This window comes from Chiloscyllium plagiosum, chromosome 19 (assembly GCF_004010195.1).
Source record: "Chiloscyllium plagiosum isolate BGI_BamShark_2017 chromosome 19, ASM401019v2, whole genome shotgun sequence".
NCBI lineage: Eukaryota > Metazoa > Chordata > Chondrichthyes > Orectolobiformes > Hemiscylliidae > Chiloscyllium > Chiloscyllium plagiosum.
Window position 1 is genome coordinate 53,515,263 of NC_057728.1, and position 23,660 is coordinate 53,538,922.

The 23,660-nt window shown below is 39.1% G+C and overlaps 1 protein-coding gene across 2 annotated transcripts in view; it reads left to right on the forward strand.

The window, feature by feature from the left end:
- The window catches only part of kera (keratocan), a 44,547-nt gene that overhangs the window by 15,508 nt on the left and 5,379 nt on the right, over positions 1 to 23,660 (forward strand). The window contains exons 1-2 of one of the 2 annotated variants that reach the window (XM_043708854.1): positions 4,242 to 4,338; positions 19,183 to 20,063. In XM_043708854.1, the coding sequence (XP_043564789.1) occupies positions 19,196 to 20,063 (868 nt within the window). In that variant the 5' untranslated portion in view covers positions 4,242 to 4,338; positions 19,183 to 19,195. Of the gene's footprint in view, positions 1 to 4,241; positions 4,339 to 19,182; positions 20,064 to 23,660 lie in introns of those variants that run through there. The other variant, XM_043708853.1, reaches the window with a different exon arrangement.

Consider the following 23,660-nt stretch of genomic DNA (forward strand, 5'->3'; position numbering starts at 1 on the left):
CCCAGGTCCTTCAACATGCTTTTATCACCCAAATCTGTGCCCATCTTTCCAAGAATTCTAAGTTTGAATTCTACATTAGGTTCTGCCCCTGAAACTATCACAAAAAAGCTCTAACCAAAATCATAAATGAGATCTATGTTCCTCTAAACATGTATCTTTTCCTCCTGCACAGTTCAGAAAGCTACAGCAAAGCGAGATTTGGGAATTCCCGTGCATAAAAGCTGGGATACACATTCAGCTGGTAATAGGGAAGGAAATGGAATTTTGCCATTATTTCAAAGGCAATGGAGTATAAATGTAGGGAGGTCTTGCTTAAATTATACTAGGCATTTTTCTGACCATGTGTAGAACATTGTGAACAGTTTTAATCCCTTCATTTAACAAAAGATATATTGGTGTCGGAGACAGTCCAGAGAAAGTAGAGCCTGGATGTGGAGGGATTTTAAGTTTGGCTTGAACTCAGTGAGTTTAGAAGGACTAGAGGTGACCCTATTAAAGCATGCAGGATTCTTAGAGGGCTTGACAGGGTAGATGTGAAGCAATTCTTTTCCCGTTCTGGAAGAATCTGTGACCACAGTGCATAATCTTAAAGAAAGACATCACTCATTTAAAACAGAGATGAGGAGGAACTTCTTCTCTCAGAGGATAGCAAATCTGTGGAATTCTTTACTACAGAGGGCTACAGATGTTGAGTCATAGAGCCATACACCATGGAAATAGGCCCTTAAGCCCAACCTGTTCATACTAAGCAGGTTTTCTAAACTGAACTAGTCCCAATTGCCTGCATTTGTAATTAGATACATTGTTTGACCACCTTGTGAACAGGTGGTTCTTCTTCTCATGAAGTCCTTCTTTTTGACCAGAATAATGTTTTGCTGAGTGCAGTGAAATATCTGCTTAAATGTCTGCCACTGTTCATTAAACAATAAGATAAAGGTGCAGAATTAGGTCATTCCTCCCACTGAGTCTACTCCAGTATTCGATCATGGCTAGTATGTTTTCAAACCCCATTCTTGTGCCTTCTCCCCGTCCACACACTGACCCTCTCCTGAGTGTATTTTGGTCCAGAGGCCAGTGAGAAATGACCCAAAGTGCATTGGTGAACATGATCCAGGCAATCATATCACGTTCATATAGAAAGTTTTTAATTATATGCAAGGCTGAGATAGACAGTGCACTTCCTGAGGGCTGTCAGATCAAGGGTTATGGGAAAAAGGCAGTAAAGTGAAGTTGAAGATTATCAGATCAGCCATGATCTCATGGAATAGCACAGAGGTCTTCATGGGCTGAATGGCCTAATTTTGCTCCGCCATTTTATGAACTTGTGTCATAAACTGAAGGAATGTTTAACATTTTTAATAGGGTTTGGTCTTGTCGAAGTTACTTTCCGATTTTTGATCAAATTGGCAGAAGTGGTCAGGTTAAATACAATGACCTTACTTCATATTCCTTATGGAGAGTTCCTTCAAAAGAAGCCTGAAATATCCAGTGTACAATGTCCTCCCTTTGAATATAGGTCCCTGTTGTGAGTGTGGGGTCCGTGAATGTACACTTACATTCTTGAGTATATTTATGAAGTATGTATATTATTCTAATAAATAAAAAGCAATGTTTGTACTTATATAGTGTCATTCATGGAGGCCACAAAACTCCCCAGTGCCGTTAAAGTACTTCCCCAGCGTAGCCTCTTTGTAATGCAAGAAAATTTGGCAATTTGTGTACAGCAAGCTCACACAAAGCACTTACATGCGAGTTAAATATTGATCATGATAGTAGAGAGCTTTGTCACTGGAAGCTTCATTTCATAATCAATCAATCTGAGACAGCCAGTTTAATGTTGCATCTAGAAACCACTGTTTGCAGGAGATCTTACTGACATTTTAAGAATTCTTGCAGTGTGCTTAAAAAAACATTTTATTAATTCATAGGATATGAACATCACAGAGAAGAAAAATATTTATTGCCCATCTGATTTGCCATAGAACTGTGCAGTTATAAACTATTTCAGAGGGGAGATAGGAGCCAATTACATTGTTGTGGATCTGAAGTCATGTGCCAGCCAGATTAGGTGATGATATAGACAAACATTTGAATCAGGATTAGACCATTCAGCCCTCAAGTCTGCTATGGCATTCAATATAATCATGGCTGATCTGATTGTTACCTCAAATTCACATTTACACTTAGCCCTGATAGCCTTTCAACATCTTGGGAGGCTTATTTTCAAACATTAACATCATTAATATTATGTCACCTTGTTTCATCATGTCCCATTTTCCCACCCACTGGATAGAAACCAGCTGACGGCAATTCCCAAAGTAAAAGTTAGGGCAGCTACCTTGCAACTCACCGTTTTGCTCCTCCATCTTGAAAACCAGTCACCAAACCTCGGACAGATTCCATGGGCAGTGATCACACACACCCCTCCCACCTCCATACCCAACAGGACCACCAGGATCCCATTAGTAAAGCAAGGTGCAAATTTCCCGCTGTCTAACAAGTCTAGGACAATTCAAAATGGAGGGCAGCTGCGGACTGCCAACAATTGACCAGATGCAAGGCTGGGCATCAAATTTGATGCTGGTGTGAGGAATTCTGGGAGGTCCTAGCAGCAGTCAGTACTTCACCTGTGGTGAGTGGGATGAAATAGGAACTTGATGCGTAGGTAGTTTGAGGAAACAGCATGAGAAACTTTACTAGGGCCTGTGGAGAGAGAGCTTCCTTGAAAGTCACCAAAATTAGCTCTTCAATTGATTTCTGGTAAATTTAGCTCATGGACTCTGCTTTCATCACCTTTTCCAGGGCACAGTTCCAAAATCTCATGCCTCTGAGAGAAAAGAATTTCACCTAAGCCCTGTTTTAAATGGGCGACCCCGATCCTTAAGCAGTAACACCTTGTTTAGATTCTTCCACAAGAAGAAACATCCTTTCCACATTTAACCTGGTAAAACTCCTCAGGATTTATATGTCTCAATCAAGTTTAAAATTCTAGCAGATACAAGCTTGACCTATCCACCCTTCCTTTTATTCTGGGTATTAGGCTAGTTAACTTTCTCCAAACTGTCTCAAATCCAGTTACATTCTTCCTTAAATGAGATGAACGATACTGTGCAGATTTCCTTCCCTGAACAGCATTAGTGAACCAGATGGGTTTTTATAACAAACCAGTATAGTTTTATTGTTATGATTAATGAGAATGTATTATTTAATTAAATTCAAATTTAGTGGTATTGTCGTGGTATTTGAACTCTTACCCCTGGAGACAGATGCCCAGTTTCTGAATTACCATTCCCTGATTGAAGACTTTGGGGTATTTTTGTTCTTGGTTTCTGAGTTCAGGCAAAAGCTATGAGTGAGGGAGAGTGATGCTGCTTGATTGTACTAACAGAGTTTGTTCCATTCTGTCTGCCTGAGTCAGTGAGGAGGGAGTAAATGAAGCCTGTGTTGTAAAGGCCTCCAAGGTAGAGCTGCAGGCAGCTGGCAATTCTCTGAGTCTGGGCAAAGGCCATCCTCCATATGTGGCTGAAACAGATGTGTGATCTGAATTGATTTCAATGATCCACAATGCCTATATTCAATGCATATCCTACTAAGCCTGTTTTTAGACAATGACAGGATGAATCGGCTACCCTAAATGTTATACTTAAATATCCTTGCATCTGGTTTATATCCTGACTCCAGGAACGAATGTTCAGAAAACAGCTGGGATTCCTTACCCAGTTGTTCAACAATATGAAATGTCACTACTGAATAAAATTAGCTGATCTGAAGCTTTTTTCACCATCATTCCATGTGGTTCCATTTTAATTTGCATCCTTTTCAAGTGGTGACATTTTGAATAATTCCATCATGTTCAGTAAAATAATTTGATCTGTGGCTCATATTAGACCATTAATTGCATCTTGAGCAGCTGTTACAAATTCTTGTCTTCCCCCCCGCCCCACCACTCCACCCCCAACAACCCCTCCTCTGAACATGAAATGTGGAGGTGTCCGCTATTTTAGGGTTAAAATAAAAGAACTTCCATCAGTGTCTATATATTAGGCTGCCTTATTAAAACACAGCATGCAAGCACAGCCAATCTGTAACAGGCAAACAATGGTGTAGGAGAGATTGCTGAAAAGTGGGAAGTGTGTCTACAAATTAAGCTCTGCTGTGCATGTAAAAGTAAAAGGTTAAAGATAGACCCTGGAGAGCTTTTAGTTGCTGCTTAGTTTCAGGAACTCAAGATTGGATGAAAGCTATTTAAAATATCCAGCATTCTCTTTAGCAGGAGCAAATTCTTATAAAGGAAAAAGCCGTTCAAAGGAGTGAAGTGCTGAAGTTCTGAGATCCAAGGTAAACTGTTCTTACACATTTTAAAAGTATAAATCAGATTTTTTCAGATAATTGTGGGTAAATTCTCAATGTGAAGCACACACACATTAGTGCCATACACTATCGCATCTGAAAAGCTCGGCAAGATTTATTGGTCTGATGTGGATTTGTCTATCATTGCAAAAGAAACATCTTAAAAGACTGGTTGATTGAATACTGTCATTAAATTGTCAGAAATACGTAAAATTGGGTTTGGATGATTTCGATAAAAACCATTAATTGTAGGTTTTCAAATTGCTTTTTATTTTATAATTATGAACATCATCATTGCAGTTTTTTCATGTTTCTTTAACTCTGGAACATTTGGGACAAATAACCATCTGATTTATACAGGTGAAAGCAGATTTAATAAGCAAGGTCTAGAATTCTGTCTAGAATTTAAACTCATCCCTTCTTTTAAATCCAAAACCATCACCGTAATAGCAATCTGAATATGCTGCTGAGTTGAACTCTCCACTTGCTTTCTAGAAACTCTTGGCTCGAATTTTATGATGTACACAGGTCCTCATTGAGAAAGTATCAATTTGAGAAAAATGCCTAGATATAAATTTGTTTTTTTTTGATAAATGTGTTCCAATTGCTGGACAAGCTCCCAAGGAAGGAAAGGTTTAGTCTTAACAGATAGAGCAGCCCAGGTAATTGGAATGCTAAGCTAGTGTTTGAGATTATACAATTAAATGCAGCACATGTGGGCTCAGATGTAGTGACTCACTTCTGACAAAATATGCTTCGACATTGTCAATCTTACCCTTGCTGATTCAGTGTGAACCTCAGTGGAGGACAGCAAGTGAGCTGTCATCGCTTTGCAAGTTTTCTGCAGTTTCCCAATGTGTTATCTTTCTATAGCATTCAGTTTATCTTCTCTCATCCTCCATCCCAACATTCACCAGTGTCTTTTACATGTCTATCCTAGTGTACATTCACACCACCACTTTAAAAGAAAGGGTGCATACATTTAATGTTCTTAATTTTAATCAAGTGGCCTCAAAAAGATGGTCTGGAGCACAGAACAACATAGTGGTGTGCGTTAATGGGCTTCTTGAGTTACCATAAAGTTGAGAATTTCATTTTCGAGGGAGGGGGTGATAGGAAGAGATTTACTATTTCCTGCCATTTACTCTCAATCTAAAGTTTATTTATTCTTTAATTGAAAGCAATGGTTACAGTATATGTCATAGTGACTTCATGGAGCCTTTCTCTATATTGAACTGATTATTGATTCAGTTGTTTAAACATTTTCCACTTTAATCAATGTAATAGCTAATCAGGCAAACTAAGGACCGAACAACAAAGTTCTCAGTTACAGGTTATTTTTACTTAAGTTTTCTTTCTTTACTCATAAGGTCAGAGAGTTAATCAGAGAAATCAATTATTTATTTCTGTATTACTAATTGTTGAAAGCTTATCCATCAGGACTGACTAAACTGCCTTTTTGAACTGTACAATGACATTTGATCTTCAGGTTTGTAATGGAGAAAATGTACTCATAAGAAAATTCAATCCAGATGATTTTATGTTTCAATAAACATAAACACGTGTATATGCCTTTCTTGCCTTTAGACATGAACAGCTTTGCTGTCTGGTTTAATATATACCTTTGAAATTTGGAATTCAGCCTAACACAAATCCTGTTTACCAATCATTCCTGTGTTCACTGACTAATAGTGCCTCGATTTTAAAATTCTCATATTTCTTTTCAAATTCTTTCAAGTCCTTGCCCCTGTAATCCCTGTAACCTCTTCTAGATTCTCCAAACCTCTGAAATATCCATGCTCATCCAATATAGGCTTGAACATCCTTCATTTTAATTGTTCCACCATTGGTGGCAACAATAAGCATTATCACTCCATTACAGTCAACTTTATGGCCTGGGCTCTTCTCTCTTATTTAACTTCTTTTTCCCTAATCATTCTGTACAGCAATACTATTACACACCTCCGGAGCTTGAATCCAGGCCATCCAGTTCAAGGGTAGGGACACTACCATTGCTCCACAAGAGAGTGTCTGGTCTGGGCTCTTTTTTTCATCTGATAGAGATGCTGAGCATGCTTTTTAAAAAATCTAACCTATTTTTCTAACCATCCTGCTCAGAGATACTATTACACATCTCTGGAGTAGGTAGGACTTGAACCCAAGCTTCCCAGTCCAAGGACATGGATACTATCACAGCACCACATGAGGGCCTCAGGTCTGTGTTATATCATTCAACAAATTGATTGACTTCAGCTGACTGCACCGTCTATTCATGAATTCCTTCCCCAAATCTTTCTGCGTCTCTCTCTGCCTCCTTTAAATCTCTCCTTCGCATCTAAATCTATTCCTGTCTATTCCTGAAGAAGGGCTTATGCCTGAAACGTCGATTCTCCTGTTCCCTGGATGCTGCCTGACCTGCTGCGCTGTTCCAGCAACACATTTTCAGCTCTGATCTCCAGCATCTGCAAACCTCACTTTCTCCATCTAAATCTTTGACCAAGCTTTGCATTTCCTCATCTACTATCATCTTACTTGACTCAGACTTTTATTTGATAATTACTCCTGTGAACCATTGTGGGATAGTGTAGCACACTAAAATACTGTAACAAGAGTTAATAATAAACTAATAACAAATTAATTAATAAAGTTAATAATACCAGAAAGCACATCAAAACATGACAGCTGCAAGACCAGGTATGTTTCTCAGCCCTGGACAACACAGAGTTTTCTTGCCCTGGGTTATTCTCATTTCCCCTTCCCTCCTCTGAGTTATCCTGTCTATTCCCATTGCTCACTGCACCTGAGCCACTTATTCCAATATGGTTTTGAACAATGAAAGAAGGAAAACATCTGAATTTCTATTATGCCTTAGACTACCTCAGGTTTACAGATGATGATGTATTTGAGAAACATAATAACTGTCGCGACATTGAAAATGTGGTTAACAAATTGCACACAGTGAGGTCCCACAGGAAGCACTGTTATAGTCACACAGATAATCTGCATTTAATTATACTGATTAAGGGATAAATATCGACCAGGGTACTAAGTAAAACACCTCCTGCTCTGTTTTGAAACAGTGACGAGATCTTTTACATTGCCCTGAGAGGGCAGGTGTGGCCTTGAGTAAACATAATGAAAGATGGAACCTCTGACAGGGCAGCACTGCCTCAGTATTCAACAGGAGTTGGTAACCGAGGTGATGTGCTCAGCTCCCTGCAGTGGGTCTTGAAACTGGACTCATTAAGTTGTTGATAAACATCAATTTCTTTTGGTGTGCTAAAATCTACTAGCTGAAATTCTCACCAGATGCATTACTTTTCCAAGAAGCAGGGTACCAGGGGAATGTCTTTACCACCCAGCTCGTGACTGCTTTAGTGACTCATCTGAACGTTTCAATGCAGTGTGGAGTAGACCAGGTGTTGCACATATTCCTGTTGATGGCTTACTCCAGGAGAAGAGTCACAATGTGACTCCATGCATAGTAAAGCTTTAGTTTTGAGACATTCTTCTCTCAGGATATTTTCCATTTGATTTTTTTAATAATAACTGCCCCTATGGTGTGTGTAATTTGCTAGTCTCCTTTTATTTCCATCTTTTCCTTGTGACTGAGTCACTGTTATTTCGCATTACTGCCTCCAGTATCACTCCCAGCTCCTTGTGCTATTTCCTCATGTTCCTTATGGGAGGCTTCTAAAGGTCAAGACTGATTGAATCAATGCCAAATGAATGAACTGGTTTGAAAACTGCCTTATCAAAAGAGAACAATAGTAACAAATGGCAGCAGCTCTCCCTGGGATGTAGAGCTTGCTGATGTCTCATGTTACTTTTTTCCGGCTTTCCTGCTCTTCCCACCATCATTGCTAATATGGAAAGAAAGAAAAATAAAGAAGCTGAATCTTTCCAGTATTTTTCACTGTCTCAAGGCAATGTTTAACTCAGCAGCACAATTGGTTAGCCAGGGTACTTTAATGAGATTTTAAAATCATTTAAAGCTGACTTATAACAAAGGCCATTCACCCCAATGAGGCAATTCCATCATTCGGGGAGATAGTGGCATGGCAGCAAAAACATTAAACTTACCAAGCAGAAACTCAGGCTAAGTGTGTAGGGATGTATATTTCAAACCTACAAAGAAAGTTAATGGAATTTAAACCCAGTCAATAAAGTTTGGAAATGAAAACTAGTAATGGTGATTGTCAAACTATCTTTGATGATCATAAACACATCTGGTTTTCAAATATCATTTCGAGAACAAAATCTGCCATTCTTACCTGGGCTGGCCTGCTTGTGACTCCAGATGCAGGGCAATGTAATTTACTTCTAACTACCTGTATTCCTATGTCCTATCACTGCCTTACAAAATACAAAAAATTGATCCTTCAACTTTTATAAAGAAATTTATGCAACCAATCTTTATCATCTGAATCTTGAAATCCTGGTAACAACTTGGTGAATGCATGAGTCACTTTAAGCTAATGTATATTTTCTAGGGGCCGGCGTCCAGAAATGTGCACAGTACCCAAAATGTGATCTCTATAAGTACTTTAGTTCCTTTCATGTCCTCAGGATATTCCCAAGTAGTTCACTGCAAATGAAGTGAACTATTATCGGAGGCAAATTGCACACAGTGAGGTCCCAAAAGGAGAAAGTGATAGATAATCAGTTAATAGGTGTGTGATTGGTCTATGGTAGTGTGAGAAAATGGATTCACTGTGAACTGGGAGGTCCATTTGGCACATTGTTTGATAGATAGAAAACAAAATCAAGTGTGACTTGCAAAAGCTATCAACTCCAAAGAAGAGCCATGTTGGAACTGAAATGTTTCTGTTTCTCTGTCCACAGATAGAGGAAGGCCTCCTAAGTTTCTCCAGCACTTTCTGTTTTTATTGCTGATTCAATGATTTGGCTGAGGTCAATTTCAAGCCCAATCTGCTTCTTTGCAATGGCAGTTGAGAGATAATATTTTAATTTGTTATGAATGTGGGCATTGCTGGCCAGGTCAGCACTTTTTGCCCATCCCTAACTGCCCTTGAGAAGGTAGTGGTGTCCTGCTTTCTTGAAATGTTGCAGTCCATGTGTTGTTGGTATACCCACAGTGCTGTCACAGCGAGAGTCCCAGGATATTGTTCCAGCATCAGTGAAAGAATGGTGAATTAATGCCATTGACCAGGAGAATGGGAAAACCCTTCCTGCACTTCACACAATGCCATGAATCTTGTTTACATCCAGTTAAGCAGATAGTCAGGTTTTCGTCAGTCTTGTAGCAAAGTATCAGCTGAAGTTACATGTGCACCTCTCCTGGAGTGGCTTGAATTCATGGTTTCCTGCCTCAAATGTCAGGATGCATCACCAAGTCAATGTTGATACTTTTGCATTGTGCAAGAGTTGGTGGTGTAGTGGTAATATCACTGGTCTGCTAATTTGGAGGCATAGGTAAATGGTTTGGGGACTGTGGTTAAAATCATGCACAGCTATTTGATAGAATTTAAATTCAGCTAAACAGATATGGAATTGAAAGTTATTCACAGTAATGGTCATTATGAAGCTATCACTGGTTTACTAATGTCCTTTAGAGAAGGGAATCAGAGCAATGTGAGTGAGTCCTCACTGATGTCTGAAATGGCCTGAGCAAAGCCACATGAGAGCAATGGGGAAAAGGCAATAAATTCAGGACTTTCCGACAACACCCATATCACATGAAGAAGAAATTAGAATTGAGTACCGCAGAAAAGCATAGCTTGGTGTGAGATGAAATGAAAATATTTTTGTTTGTGTTTTCTTTGTTCTTAAATATTTATTAGTCATTTCCAGATTGTGTTCAGAGGATGAGTGTGCTTGATCATTTCAGAGGCCAACCATGTGAGATGGAACATGAGTCATGGGTAACACAGATAGGTAGCAGCTGACAGTTTTCTTCCCCAAAGAACATTATTGAAGCTGTTGGGTTTCTTTAACTTCGATAACTTTTATTGTCTTTCATTCTGTTGCCAGCCCCCTAATTATCAGACTGATTGGTCGATTTATGAATTCAAGATGTGTGGATTGTTGGTCTGGGACAATAATTGCTTTGCTGGTGAATCCTGTTTAGTTTACATTAACGGCAAATTCATTTCAATGTACATAATAGCTGTTGGGAAAAATAAAGTGGATGATTAGAGAAATATATGTTGATAACATGGTATATAAGAGATTATTGGTCACTTATCACCAGCATTCAGTGAATGTATGACTGCTAAAGACAAGTTTAATTAATATATTTTAAGTGTATTCAATAGTGTCAAAATAAGTACTCACACCCATGTGTCTGAAGATTTTGGGTCAAGATCCAGGCAAGACACTTTGCATCAAATCTAGGTGGAGATTCCCAGTGAGGTCCTGAGGGAGTGCTGCACTAATGGAGGTGCATTATTTTTGGTTGCAAAGTTAAACCAACACCTCCCCTGCTCTCTCAGGCAGATGTGAAAGATCCCATTGGGGAATTCAGAGAAGAACAATTCTCCCAAATGCTCAACTTATACTTCATCCAAGATCACTAAAACGTTGTCTGGTCATTATCTCTCTGCTGTGGGTTACTGTCTACAAAGAACAGGGCCCTTTGTATTAATCTGTGTAGCTTCTAGTACATACAAGTGTGACATACTGCAAACATGACTGAAATCCTAAATTGGTTGTCAGAAACAACATATCCTTACACTGTACCTGTTTCAACTCAGCAAAATAGACAACAGCTGAGGTTCACTGTCAGGGCAATCTTGATCAATCAGAGTCAACCTGCCTTGTTTAAAATCTAACTAAAGTTTGACTGTTAACTGTCAATAATCATCAACTGGTGCATCTCCACAGTGTTACGTCACAGGGTAAACCTTCCTGCTTAACTTAAACCAGCAATGCAGAAAAGATTTATCCTGTGCAGTAATCTGTGAAAATTAGAGAGGCCACGACCTATTTAAAGTAAAAATTAACAACTTTATTTCTTAAAGTATAACAGAGAATAATTAACCAACAACTATTTACAATGCCTTCCTCTAACCTATCTGTTACTTTCCTTCTATCATACTAGTCCAATAAAACCCCAGATGAAGATTTACCAAAAATTCAACTTTTCAAAACCTGCCAGATGTGAATTTTCTCTTTATGTCATCATCCATCTTCTTTTCTTCTTAGGGATTTCTGTTTCACTGATCAATAAGGGTATCTTTAAGAGAGCTATTCTCTGGGCAGTCTGCAGATGCAGGTGGCTTGGCAGTTCTCCTCCCAACTGTTCAGTTTCCCCAGTGTTATATCCCCCCCCCACAAAGCATCAGATTGTGTCATTGGCTTTTAAGATTGTCAATATACTAAATTCAAGCTGGATTGAATATTGGTATTTTTTAGAATATAATTTAAACTGATTGGCCTAATTTGAATCTGTTCTGTCATTTCCAGGCAACCAGCTACCCTAGCTACCGGCCCAAAAGATTACATTGTATCTTGTTAAGAACACTTGGTGCTATCAGGTAGTTCTGCTAGCTTTTATCTCTCTTAAAGGTACAATACACCCACATCTTCATAACAGCTCCCCTTTAAAAAAAGAACCATCATAATGAAAAGATGGCTGCATTTTTTCTCTATTCTTTAAACACATTACCTTACTATACCGATAACTTTAATCTAAGTTCACCTTACCTCTTTCCCCGTAACTGTAAATATGTATAACATTAAATAAACACAAACCTCATCTTAAACTTTATCAGTTAAATCCGCAATAAGGCATCTTCTATTACATTCTTATAACCCGCAATATGTATGATTTTTAAAATAAAAGTCTGTAACATGAGACCCCAATGAAATAGTCTCATATTCTTGACTTTAAAGCATTCTAAGAATGTAAGACGATTGTGATTCGTGTACACCACCGTCTCCAACACATTGTTCGTGACATACACATTAAAATGCTATAAGGTTCTTTTTCAATTGTGGAGTATTTCCTCTGATGGATGTTGATCTTCTTCAAAAAGTGACCAACTAACAATTCAATCCCATCCTTATCTTCCTGTAGTAATACAGTTCCAACTCCTATGTCACTAGCATTGATGGCAACTTTAAAAGGCTTTGAAAGGTTTGGTGTAGCTAAAACTGGTTTGGTGGTTAATATTGATTTCAGATCGTTGAATGATGCCTGGTATTGCTCTGTCCACCGAAGCTTTGTGTTCTTCTTCAGCAAATTGGTTAACAGTGTCACTATGCTGCTGAAGTTTGGAACAAACTTCTGATAGAATCTGCTGAGTCCTAAGAATCAAAGCATCTCTTTTTTCAAGGTTGGTTGTGGAAATTCCTCGATGGCCTTTGTCTTTGTCTTCTGTGAGGTCAACCTTCCATGACAGATGTTATGTCCCAAGCACATCACCTCTGCTTTCGCGAATTTCATTTTATTTAAGTTTATCACCAGTTTTGCTTCACATAGTGGTTCCAAGAGCTCTGTCAACTGTACCATGTGATCTTTTCAGGACTGACTAAAGATCACTACAATGCCCAAATAGATTGTACAGTTTGTTAACTCAGCCACAACTCTGTTCATGATTCTTTGGAATGTGGTGGGTGTGTTCTTCATTCCAAAGGGCATCATTTTAAACTGATATAGCCCATTTGGGGTTACAAATGCAGAAATTTCTTTTGACTCTGATAAAAGAAAAGGTACCTGTCAGTAACCACGGATTAAGTCCAACTTGTGATGTAGCAGGCTTGTCTGACTTTCTCAATACAGTCCTCCAATCTAGGAATTGGATTTGAGTCTGATTTTGTAACGGCGTTGACCTTCCAATAATCCATGTGGCATCATTGAATCTCGTCCGGTTTGGGAACTAAGATGATCTGTGAACTCCACTTGCTCTGGCTTGGTTCGATGATGTCCTCATCAAGCATGGCCTCCACCTCGATCTGGACCTGTCTGGCTTTGAAAAGGATTAAGCCGATATGGGTTTTGTTTTATTGGAGCAGTACTTCCTAATCTACAATATCTTCATGTACAATATCATTAGTCCTCCCCATCTGATTCTTACGTATGTCCTTATACTGCAATAACAAATCTTTCAACTGCGTACTACGCTCCTGAGACAGATAGCTTATAACCAATCCCATTCTTCAATGACTTCTTCATCTTTTAATCTATTTTGAGGCACATCAAAATCCACATCATCTAGATTAGATTCCTCACTCTGCGGGGCAGTAACTAACATCTGTTTCTCCAGTTCATTCTCTCTAGTATAACACGGTTTCAACATATTCAGATGACATACCTGATACTTTTTTTTATATCTGGCATCTTCACTAGATAGTTCACCTGACTCTTTTTCTCTATTTGAAAGGGACCACAAAACCTGGCTTTGAAGGGATCTCCTATCACTGGTAACAGTACTAACACATCATCCCCTCGGAAAAATGTCTGAGTCTCAGAGCTTTTATCTGTCACCTGTTTCATTCCATGCCGTGTCCTGTTTAGGTGCTGTTTAGCTAACTCACCTACTCGATTTAGTCTCTCCCTCACCTCTGATATGTAATCTAAGTGTGAGATCTCTGACTTTGGTCTTGTCAATTTTTCTTTAATTAATTCAAAGGACCTTTCACTTCATGCCCGAATATTAACTCGAAGGGAGTGAAAAGAGTATCTTCATTTGGGGCATCTCTAATGGCAAACAATACAAAGGGGATACCTTGATCCCAATCATTCGGGTAGTCCTGACAGTATGCTCTCAACATGGTCTTCAATGTTTGATGTCACTTTTCTAAAGCTCCCTGGGATTCAGGATGATACACACTGGATTTAAAGTGCTATATACCGAAACTATCCATAACCTCCTTAAACAGTCTAGCAGTAAAATTTGACACTTGGTCCAACTGAATCTCTCGGGGTAGCCCATACCGTATGAAGAAAGCTACTAACTCCTCTACCACCTTTTTTGCCTTGATACTCTGTAATGGAATTGCCTCCGGAAATTTGGTAGACACATCCATTATAGTTAACAAGTACTGGTTCCCACTTTTAGTTCTCAGGAGAGGACCTAAACAATCAATTATAACCTGTGTGAAAGGTTCTTCAAATGCAGTAATTGGCAACAAAGGTGCTGGTTTTATTACCGCCTGTGGCTTATCTATCATTTGGCATATATGACACACCTTCTGCATTCCAGGCCAATAGAAATGTTTTTGTACCTTAGTCTGAGTCTTTCATACCCCCAGGTGACTTCCTATAGGTAATTCATGTGTTACCCGTAACACCTCCTGTCTCTATGCTACCGGCAACACAATCTGGTGCACTTTGAACCATTTCTTCTCTGCACTAACCATCCATGGTCTCCATTTCTGTCTTAAGATTCTATCTTTCAGATAATAACCTTCTGGAATATTTTCTGCCTCTTTTTTAGAATATGCATCCACATATATATCTTTGATTGTCTTGTCTTGTTGTTGCAAGTCTCTTAGCCTATCAGAACTAAGCACTTCAATCTGACCCTCTGCCTGTTCAGGTTTTTCCTGCACCATTACATCTAACAGGGTATCTGCTAGCTGAACCTCAACTCCTTCACCTTTTTTACTTTTCGCTACGTGCTGTGAGTTCTGATAGTGAGATCTGGTTACCACACAGACCCCGGGAAAATACCAGGATATTTCTGTTTTAACTCCTCAGTTTCTTGGTCTTCCTTGGGCTTCTACACAACAAGAGGTGTTTAACTTCCCACCTTGGACCCTGCCAAATCATTCCCAAGAGCAAAGTGAATTCCTGGAACTAACACTCTGTCAATCACTCCCACTGTAACTTACCCAGTCTTGAGTTGGCACTCCAACCTGATCTTACCTAGGGGAACACTAAAGTTCTGTCCATCTATCCCACAAATTACCATACTCTTGGGTAACAGTTCAGAAAGACTGTATAATCGCCCCACCCTTACTATCAGTGACTGGTTAGATCCTGCATCTCTGAAAATTATAACTTCTTGTCCATCTCCCCCTGTTCTTTCTGAGTAAACTTTACTCACAGAGGAATTCTTTGCAGAGATCAGGTACTACCTCCATAGGAGACAGTGAGGTCTGCAGATCATGGAGATCAGAGTTAAGAGTGTGTTGTTAGAAAAGCACAGCAGGTCAGGCAGCATCCGAGAAGCAGGAGAATCAATGTTTCCTGCTCCTCCGGTGCTGCCTGACCTGCTGTGTTTTTCCAGCAACACACTACTAACTCCATACGCAGCCCCTGCCTAAGCTGTGCACTCTTCTGCAACTCCTCGGCTCTTCTTGGGGTCTCCTTTACTAACTTCATTAATGCCACTGGTTTAGCTTCTTTTAGCACATCTTTTCCCACAGTGCCTTTCTTTAAATACCAGAAATGTGACATTGTGTGCCCCACTTTCTGGCAGTGAAAACACCTTTTGCCAGTGCCCTTTTGAGACCACCAGCACTGCAATTTTCTGTGTCCCACTCCATTACAGTGAAAACACCTGAGGCCTTTCACCTACTGTCCACCCTTTTGGAATTCTTTAACATGTGGTAAATTTTTACCAGTGTTCTCTACTCTTTGTTTCATCGTGTAGGATCTTCCCTTCTCCCAACTTTTATCCCTCACAGGACAAAATTCTAGCCGGAAGCTTGTCTTATGCACTAGCATGTACTCATCTGTTAATTCTGCTGCCCTTCTCACTTCCTGCATTTTCTGTTCCTCCACATAAATTCTTACCATCTCTGGGAGTGAGCTTTTAAACTCTTCCAGCAGAATAACCTCTCACAGAACCTCAAAGGTTCTATCTATTTTCAAAGCACACACCCATCTATCAAAATGACTATGTTTAATTCTTTAGAACTCAACATAAGTCTGATCTAGTTCCTTCTTTGTGTTTCTGAACCATTGTCTATATGCTTCTGGTACCAATTCATAAGCACTTAAAATTGCCTGTTTAACCTCTTCATAATCGCTTGACACCTCATCTGACAATGCGGCAAACACCTCACTGGCTCTGCCTACCAGTTTAGTCTGAACTAGCATTACCTATAAATCCTCAGACCACTCCATCTGGATAGCCAATTTTTCGAATGAAATAAAGAAGGTTTCAACATCTTTCTAATCAAATGTGGCAGAGTTTGACATATTTATTTTAATCATTACCTTTTCTTTTAATCGCCATCCTGTTAACTTGATTTTGCTGACTAAGTCTCAATTTCCCAAGCTCAAATTCTCTCTCTTTCTCTCTCTTCACTCTCTCTTTCTCTCTTCTCTCTCTTTCACTCTCCCTCTCTCTCCCTCTGTTTATCTTCTAACTCCATTTTCCTCAATTGTAATTTAAGGTTTTTCTACCTCTACTGTACTTGTCTGTTTCTCTGGTACATCTAAATGTTTGAGTAACTCCCTTACAATTTCAGCTTTGGTTAAACCCAAATCTAACTTACTTGCTAATTCTAAAAATATGGCCTTTTTCTTTCCTTCTAAACTTTCTTGGCAAATTTGAGGATCATCTTCAAATTCCAGAACCTCTTTAGCAATTTTAAGAGCCATTTCTCTCACTTTTAGTTTAATCAACCACAAGTCACCAAAATTAAACAAATTACCTCACCTATGGTTTATTTAAGGATCTAGGACACTAACCTGTCAGTGTTTAAATCTATTGGGACTTTTCATACCCCCAAATCTATTCAAATCTGTCTAAACCAGTTCAAATCCTGGATGGGCCCCCAAACAGTTACGTCAGGGGGTATACCCTCTGACTTAATTTAAACCAGAAACACAAAAAAGACATCCTAGGCATTAATCTGTGAAAATTCAAGAGGCCAAGAACTATTTAAGGTATAAATTAACAACTTTATTTCTTAAAGTATAAAGAGAATAATTCACTAACATCTATTTACAACTCATTCCTCTAACCTATCTTTTACTTTCTCTGTTATAATACTAGTCTGATAAAACCCCTGATTAAGATTTACCAAAAATTTAAATTTTCAAAACCAGATAGATGCCGAATCTTTTCTTTATATCTTCCTTGGTCTTCTTTTCTTCTTCTTAGGGGTTTGTTTCACAGGTTACTGATCGATAAAGGTACCTTTCAGAGAGCTATTCTCCAGGCAGTCTCCAAATGCTGGTGGCTTAGCAGTTCTCCTCCCAACTGTTCAATTTTCCCACTCTTATTACTGCCCCCCCGCCCCCCACAAAAGCATTGGATTATGTAATTGACTTTTAAGATTAAGATTGTCAATATACTAAATTCAAACTTGATTGGAAGTTGGTATTTTTCGGGGTATAATTTAAACAGATTGGCCAAATTTGAATCTGTTTTGTCATTTCCAGGCAACCAGCTATCCTAGCTACTGGACCAAAAGATTACATTATATCTTGTTGAGAAAACTCGGCACTGTCAGGTAGTTCTGCTAGCTTTTGACACTCTTAAAGCTACAGTACAACCACATCTCCATAATAACGGCAATGCCACTATCAATCAGATTCCACCTGTCAACCAATCAGCACTGTCTTATCAAGCATTAAAAATATTGGTTTTACTCTTAAATTGTATTCTTGCAAATTATCTTGATGAATACATGATGAAAAACAAAAATAAATTAATACTATTTTCTGTAGAAAACTGAAATGGGGAAGCTCTGTATCTAGTTATCTCAGATGCAAATCAGACTCATAGAATGTAACTTCACTGTTGAAAGTACAGTTAAGTGTTGCAGGATTCAACAGTTAGTAATATAGAGGTAATCTGAGATTCTAAAAGCAGAACTAAAGAGCACACAGTTACAACTTTAAATGAAACTATCACTAACTCCTCACTGTCACTGGGTTAAAATTCTGGAACTCATCTCCACAGTACTCAGGTGTTCCCAGATCACATGGACTGCAGTGGTTTAAGGAGGCAGCTCATCACCATCTTCTTAAAGGCAAAAAGGATAATTGCTGGCCTAATCAGTGACATCCAAAGCTCACGAATAGATCAGAGAAAAACTAGACATGGCAGGTGGGGTGCAGGAGGAATTACTTTCTTCATTAGCACTGTCATTCAGGAGGCTTGCCTTTCAGATAACAGATAGAAAAATGTAGAGCTGTACAGATATATATAATTGGTGGGCTTTCTGAAGGCAGGACAAATTTGAAAAATGGGCTTACATGAGGTCAGATCCCTTTATGACTGTATGGAATATAATTCCAATACAAGGAGGTAGGTGCTGAAAATATGTTGCTGGAAAAGTGCAGCAGGTCAGGCAGCATCCAAGGAGCAGGAGAATCGACATTTTGGGCATAAGCCCTTCTTTAGGAAGAAAGAAAATGCTTGGTGCATTTATTTGGACTGAGGTGATGAACAGATTTGACTTCAGTTAGCCAGTGGATGTAGTCAGTGTTGATTCTCTGTCTCCTTTGAAATGGGAGCTGGACAAGTTGAGTGGGGCAGCAATCATATTGTGGGGTAAACAATCTTTTTTGTTTAGAATTGCGGCAGTCCATGTGTTCTCCTGGAATTGTTTCAGACACCTGAAGTGGGCAGAGTGGAACTTTCTAGAATATTTATTCGCTATGAAACTGGTTTATATCTTTGTCACGGGCTCCAAAATTTTCCAGAAGATTACATGGTTCTTGAAGTTCTGAGGGAACATTGATGGCAATATGTGGTTTGTGGGGAGGTGGGGATGGGCTAATGAGGGATAGAAGTTTTAGTCATGACTCCTCAATCATCTTGAAGTGTGGACAGATTGATGGGTCCACTGTCCAGTTTGCAAATTGGTAACACTTCTCACATGAGATGTTCATCTGATTTGATGCCAAACAAGAAGTGTCACAGAACATTTTTATTTTATCCACTGTATTTTTCCTTTCAGGGCAGTTGTAAACATGAAAGTTGCGATCCAATCTGTTCTAGTTGTTTTATTCCTAACTGGAGGCATTTGGAGCCAGGATCTAACAAACTATTTAGAGCGTCTAGAATACTTTTATGAATGCCCGAAAGAGTGTCGATGCCCTTCTACTTATTCAAATGCCCTGTACTGTGACAACCAAAACCTCAAAGAGATGCCCAAAATGCCATCAAGGGTTTTGTATGGGTACATTCAGAACAATTTCATCGAAGCACTCCCAGAAAAGTCCTTCAAGAACAAAACCCAATTGAGATGGATAAATCTAAATAAGAATAAGATTACAAGCGACAACATTGATAAAGGCCTGTTTCAGAAGATGGAAAATCTGCTTCACCTGTACATGGATGATAATAATCTTGAAGAAGTGCCTGCACCCCTGCCAAGCAGCTTAGAGCATCTTCGCCTGGCCAGGAATAAGATTTCTCGCATATCAGAGGGAGCTTTCACCAACCTGGACAAACTGATATTGCTTGACCTGCAAGGCAACAACTTGAAAGACTTTGCCATTGAGGTGAACACATTTCAAGGGCTGAAGAGTCTACTGCAGCTTAATTTGGCCAAGAATGGCCTCAAGGAAATGCCCCCACAAATCCCCAGTTCAACTCTGCAACTCTTCTTGGACAATAACTCCATTAAAGCCATCCCACAGGACTACTTCAGTGGACTTCCAAAGCTGTCTTTCGTCAGGCTAAATCATAACAAGATTTCCGACACTGGAATTCCTGAGTTTGTTTTTAACGTCTCATCCATAATAGACTTGCAGTTGTCACACAATCAACTCACTATAGTTCCACCCATCCATCTCAGTCTTGAACACTTGTACCTCGACCACAACCAAATCAAAAGTAAGTCACAGGTTATTATAAAAGCTTATTGTTTTGATAATACACTTTTCAGTTTTCGAAAATAATTAAATGAAAGGAGTTGTCGAAATCATAAGGGGGTTGGATAGAGCAGATAGGATTAAGCTATCAGGGCAGCATGGTGGCTCAGTGGTTAGCACTGCTGCCTCACAGTGCCAGGGACCTGGGTTCAATTCCAGCCTCGGGCGACTATCTTTGTGGAGCTTGTGCATTCTGCCTGTGTCTGAGCACTCCTCTGGGTGCTCTGGTTTCCTCCCACAATCCAAAGATGTGTAGTTTAGGTGAATTGGCCATGCTAAATTGTCCATTGTGTTCAGGGATGTGTAGGTTAGGTGCATTAGTCAGGGATAAATATAGAGCAATAGGTTAGGGGAATGGGTCCGGCTGGGTTATTCTTCAGAGCATTAATGTGGACTTGTTGGGCTGAAGAGCCTGTTTCCACATTGTAGGAATCCTAATTCTAATTCTGATTATATTTGTAAAAGAATGAAGATGAGAGGAAATAGATTTAAAAGTGATTTGCAAAAGAAGCAAATGTGATATGTGAAAAAAAATTACAGAAGGTTAAAGTAAACTAGAAATTAGTCTTAAAAATAAAATCTTAAAGGAACTTCAAAGGGTGAGGCTGTTGGTTGTATATAAGCTGGCGGGAGATTGACAAAGGCACTACCACAAAATCACAGACTGAAGAGGCGATTTGAAATTGCCCACTGTCGACAGAGGGTGATTGGGATGTTCTCATCATCATGCTGACTTGAAACATTGCCATAAAGGTTAATACAGTTAATAAGGTCAATAATTTCATGGGTTTTATTAATGGAGTGTAGAGTACAAAAGAAAAGAGACTTTGTTGAACTTGTTAAGACACTAGTTCAGTCTTAGCTGGAGTACTGCATCCAATTCTGACACTGCACTTTCAGGAGGTTGTAAAGGCATTGGAGAGAGTGCAGACAAAATTCACCAGAATGATTCTAGACAGTTACAAAGGTAGAATAGAAATTTGGGATAATTTCCTTGGAGAAAGGTCAGACTGAGAGGAGTGTTGATAGAGGCATATTCAAAATCATTAAGGGTCTGGACATTGTAAGTAGGGATAAAACTTCTTCTCAAACCTAAAAGATCAAGTACAAGAAGGGATGGATTTAAAGTAATTGGCAAACACAGCAAAAGTAATTATGGATAAAAGGCATTTCAATGCAATGAGTGTTTAATGTCTGGCATGCATTGTCTACTTGTGTATAGAGCTACATTCAGTTAAAGCCTTCAAAAACTGTTACCTGCAGGGTTGAGGAAGAAAGTAGGAGAAAGGTATTAAGTGAAAAGTTCATTCAGAGAGTTGGTGCAGATATGATGGGCTGAGTACCTTGTAATATTTCTGTGATTTTGATGTTAATGGAAAATTGGAATAATAGGAAATCATAATTTTGGGACAGGAAGCAAGAGTGCTCCTGATGTATTTTTTAAACACAACATAGATGTGACCTCTTTACAACAATTTCCTTTGATATAGAACCCTGTTGCTATTAAGTCTCTGAAAATCTGATGTTTAAAATTAATCAAAAGTTTTTTCCCGTGGAGTAAGAAACATCTGTGAGGGACAATTTTATGAATTCAATCTTTGCCAACTGATTGCATAAAGCAGAGAATTGCAGCATGACGTCCATTGAAGTTGATGGGCAATATCCTGAAGTGCATCACTGCAGGCAAGATTGCTGACTGATCTCTTGCACATGGGGAAAAAATGATTCTTCCAAGTAATAAATTTGTTATATTCTTTGTCACCAATTCAAGTTTCCTTTCATACTTTACATATTGGAAATGCACTTGGACAAACTCTTTACTGGTGTATGTTCATACATGGACACATGAATTCAGAGCAGGAGTAGGCTAATCAGCCTCTTGATCATGTTTTCACCATTCAATAAGATCATGCCTGATCTGTGATTTCAACTCCACATTCCCAACTCATTCCCTATATCCCAATCGTAATAAACTTTGACTCGTAGAGTTCACAGAGTCATACATTTTAGAAACAGATCCTTTGGCCCACCATGTCCCCTGACAAACAAACACTAAACTGCACTAATCTCATTTACCTGCATTTAATACACAGCCTGTGATGCTCTGGCATTTTAAGTACTCATCCAAATGCTTCCTAAATGTTGTGAGAGTACCTGCCTCTACCACTCTTGAAGCACCACATTCCATATTTCTACCACCTTCTGGGTGAAGAAACCTTTCCTCAGATCTCCTTGAAACTAATTACTTCTCACCTTAGTCTTGTCCCCTCTAGGAAAAAGATTCTCATGATCGACCTGGTCAATGCCTCTCATACTTTCGTATACTTCATTGTTATGACTCCCTGATGGCCTTCATGAAATCCTTCTGCATTTTGAAAGCCTTTTTTTTGTCTCTAGTGCTTCTCTTTGCATTTCAGGGGAACTATGCTCTTTGAGTGGCATGCTAATTGAAGAGTGCATGGCTCACTGCAACACTGTTATTGAGACTCTTCATTATTATGATGTCCTGGCACAGATCCAGCATCAATAATGCAGTTACTCAGCTGGGAAGTTATTTGGAGTCAGCCCAATCCCTTCCTGATTTGAATTGTCTATTTTTCTCCAGAGAGATAGAAAGAGAAAGAGAGAATGAATTCACCACCCACTTATTCTGTTAAAATTCTGAACAATATCAATGAATATAAGTCCTTATTGAAAATATTCAATATCTCAAAATATAATATTTCTTCTTTGTTCTTGCTCATCAACTAGGTGTGATCACAGTTCACAAAGGCCCTTCACTTTTCCTGATTTCTGGTAGAGGTCCTACTCCTCAATATCCTGTTGGTTCACAAGCATCAACCTCCTTCTTGACCTTACTGTCTTCCTCTTCCTGAGTCCACTTCATACTTGGTTCTTATAACATGATCGTCTGGCCTTTGTTGGATATACCTGTACTTCTCAGTCTTCTTTCCTGAGCTTGCTGGATTTTGGCTGCCATGATTTTTTTCCCCGATGCTCACATTCTGGGTCCAGTCTCATCCTGTGACTTGGCTGATCCACTTCAACATCCTCATCCCTGCCTCAATGAATCTTCTATTTTCCACTTCCTTCAAGAGCCAAGTTTCGCACCCATACAACAATGCTGGTTGGGCACACAACTTAGTCAGGATGGCAATTTCTACTACCGGTCTTTTTATTATGCCAAAACTAACTTACAAAATTTTTTTATTTTAAGATATGTCTTCAGTTCCAGTCTGGCTATGACAAGACCACATTATTGATCACACTGTCCTTCACTGCTCAATGTCATTACCAGTGCCTGTTGACCTATTGAGCATTTACCAACCTTTAGATTATTCCTGACAGCCCACAAATAAGGTGAAGTAAATAAATGCAGTCTCTTTGGGTTTTCATTTGCACGGAATTTACCCTAATGTTGGGATGTTCATAAGACATAGTCCGAAGACCTGTATTATGAAGATCCCCATGTGTTGCACATGCTCAAAGTCCGAAGGTCCATATCTTTAAAAGATGCCCACAATGAGATGGCAGTGTTCCTCTGAATACAAAACCTCTC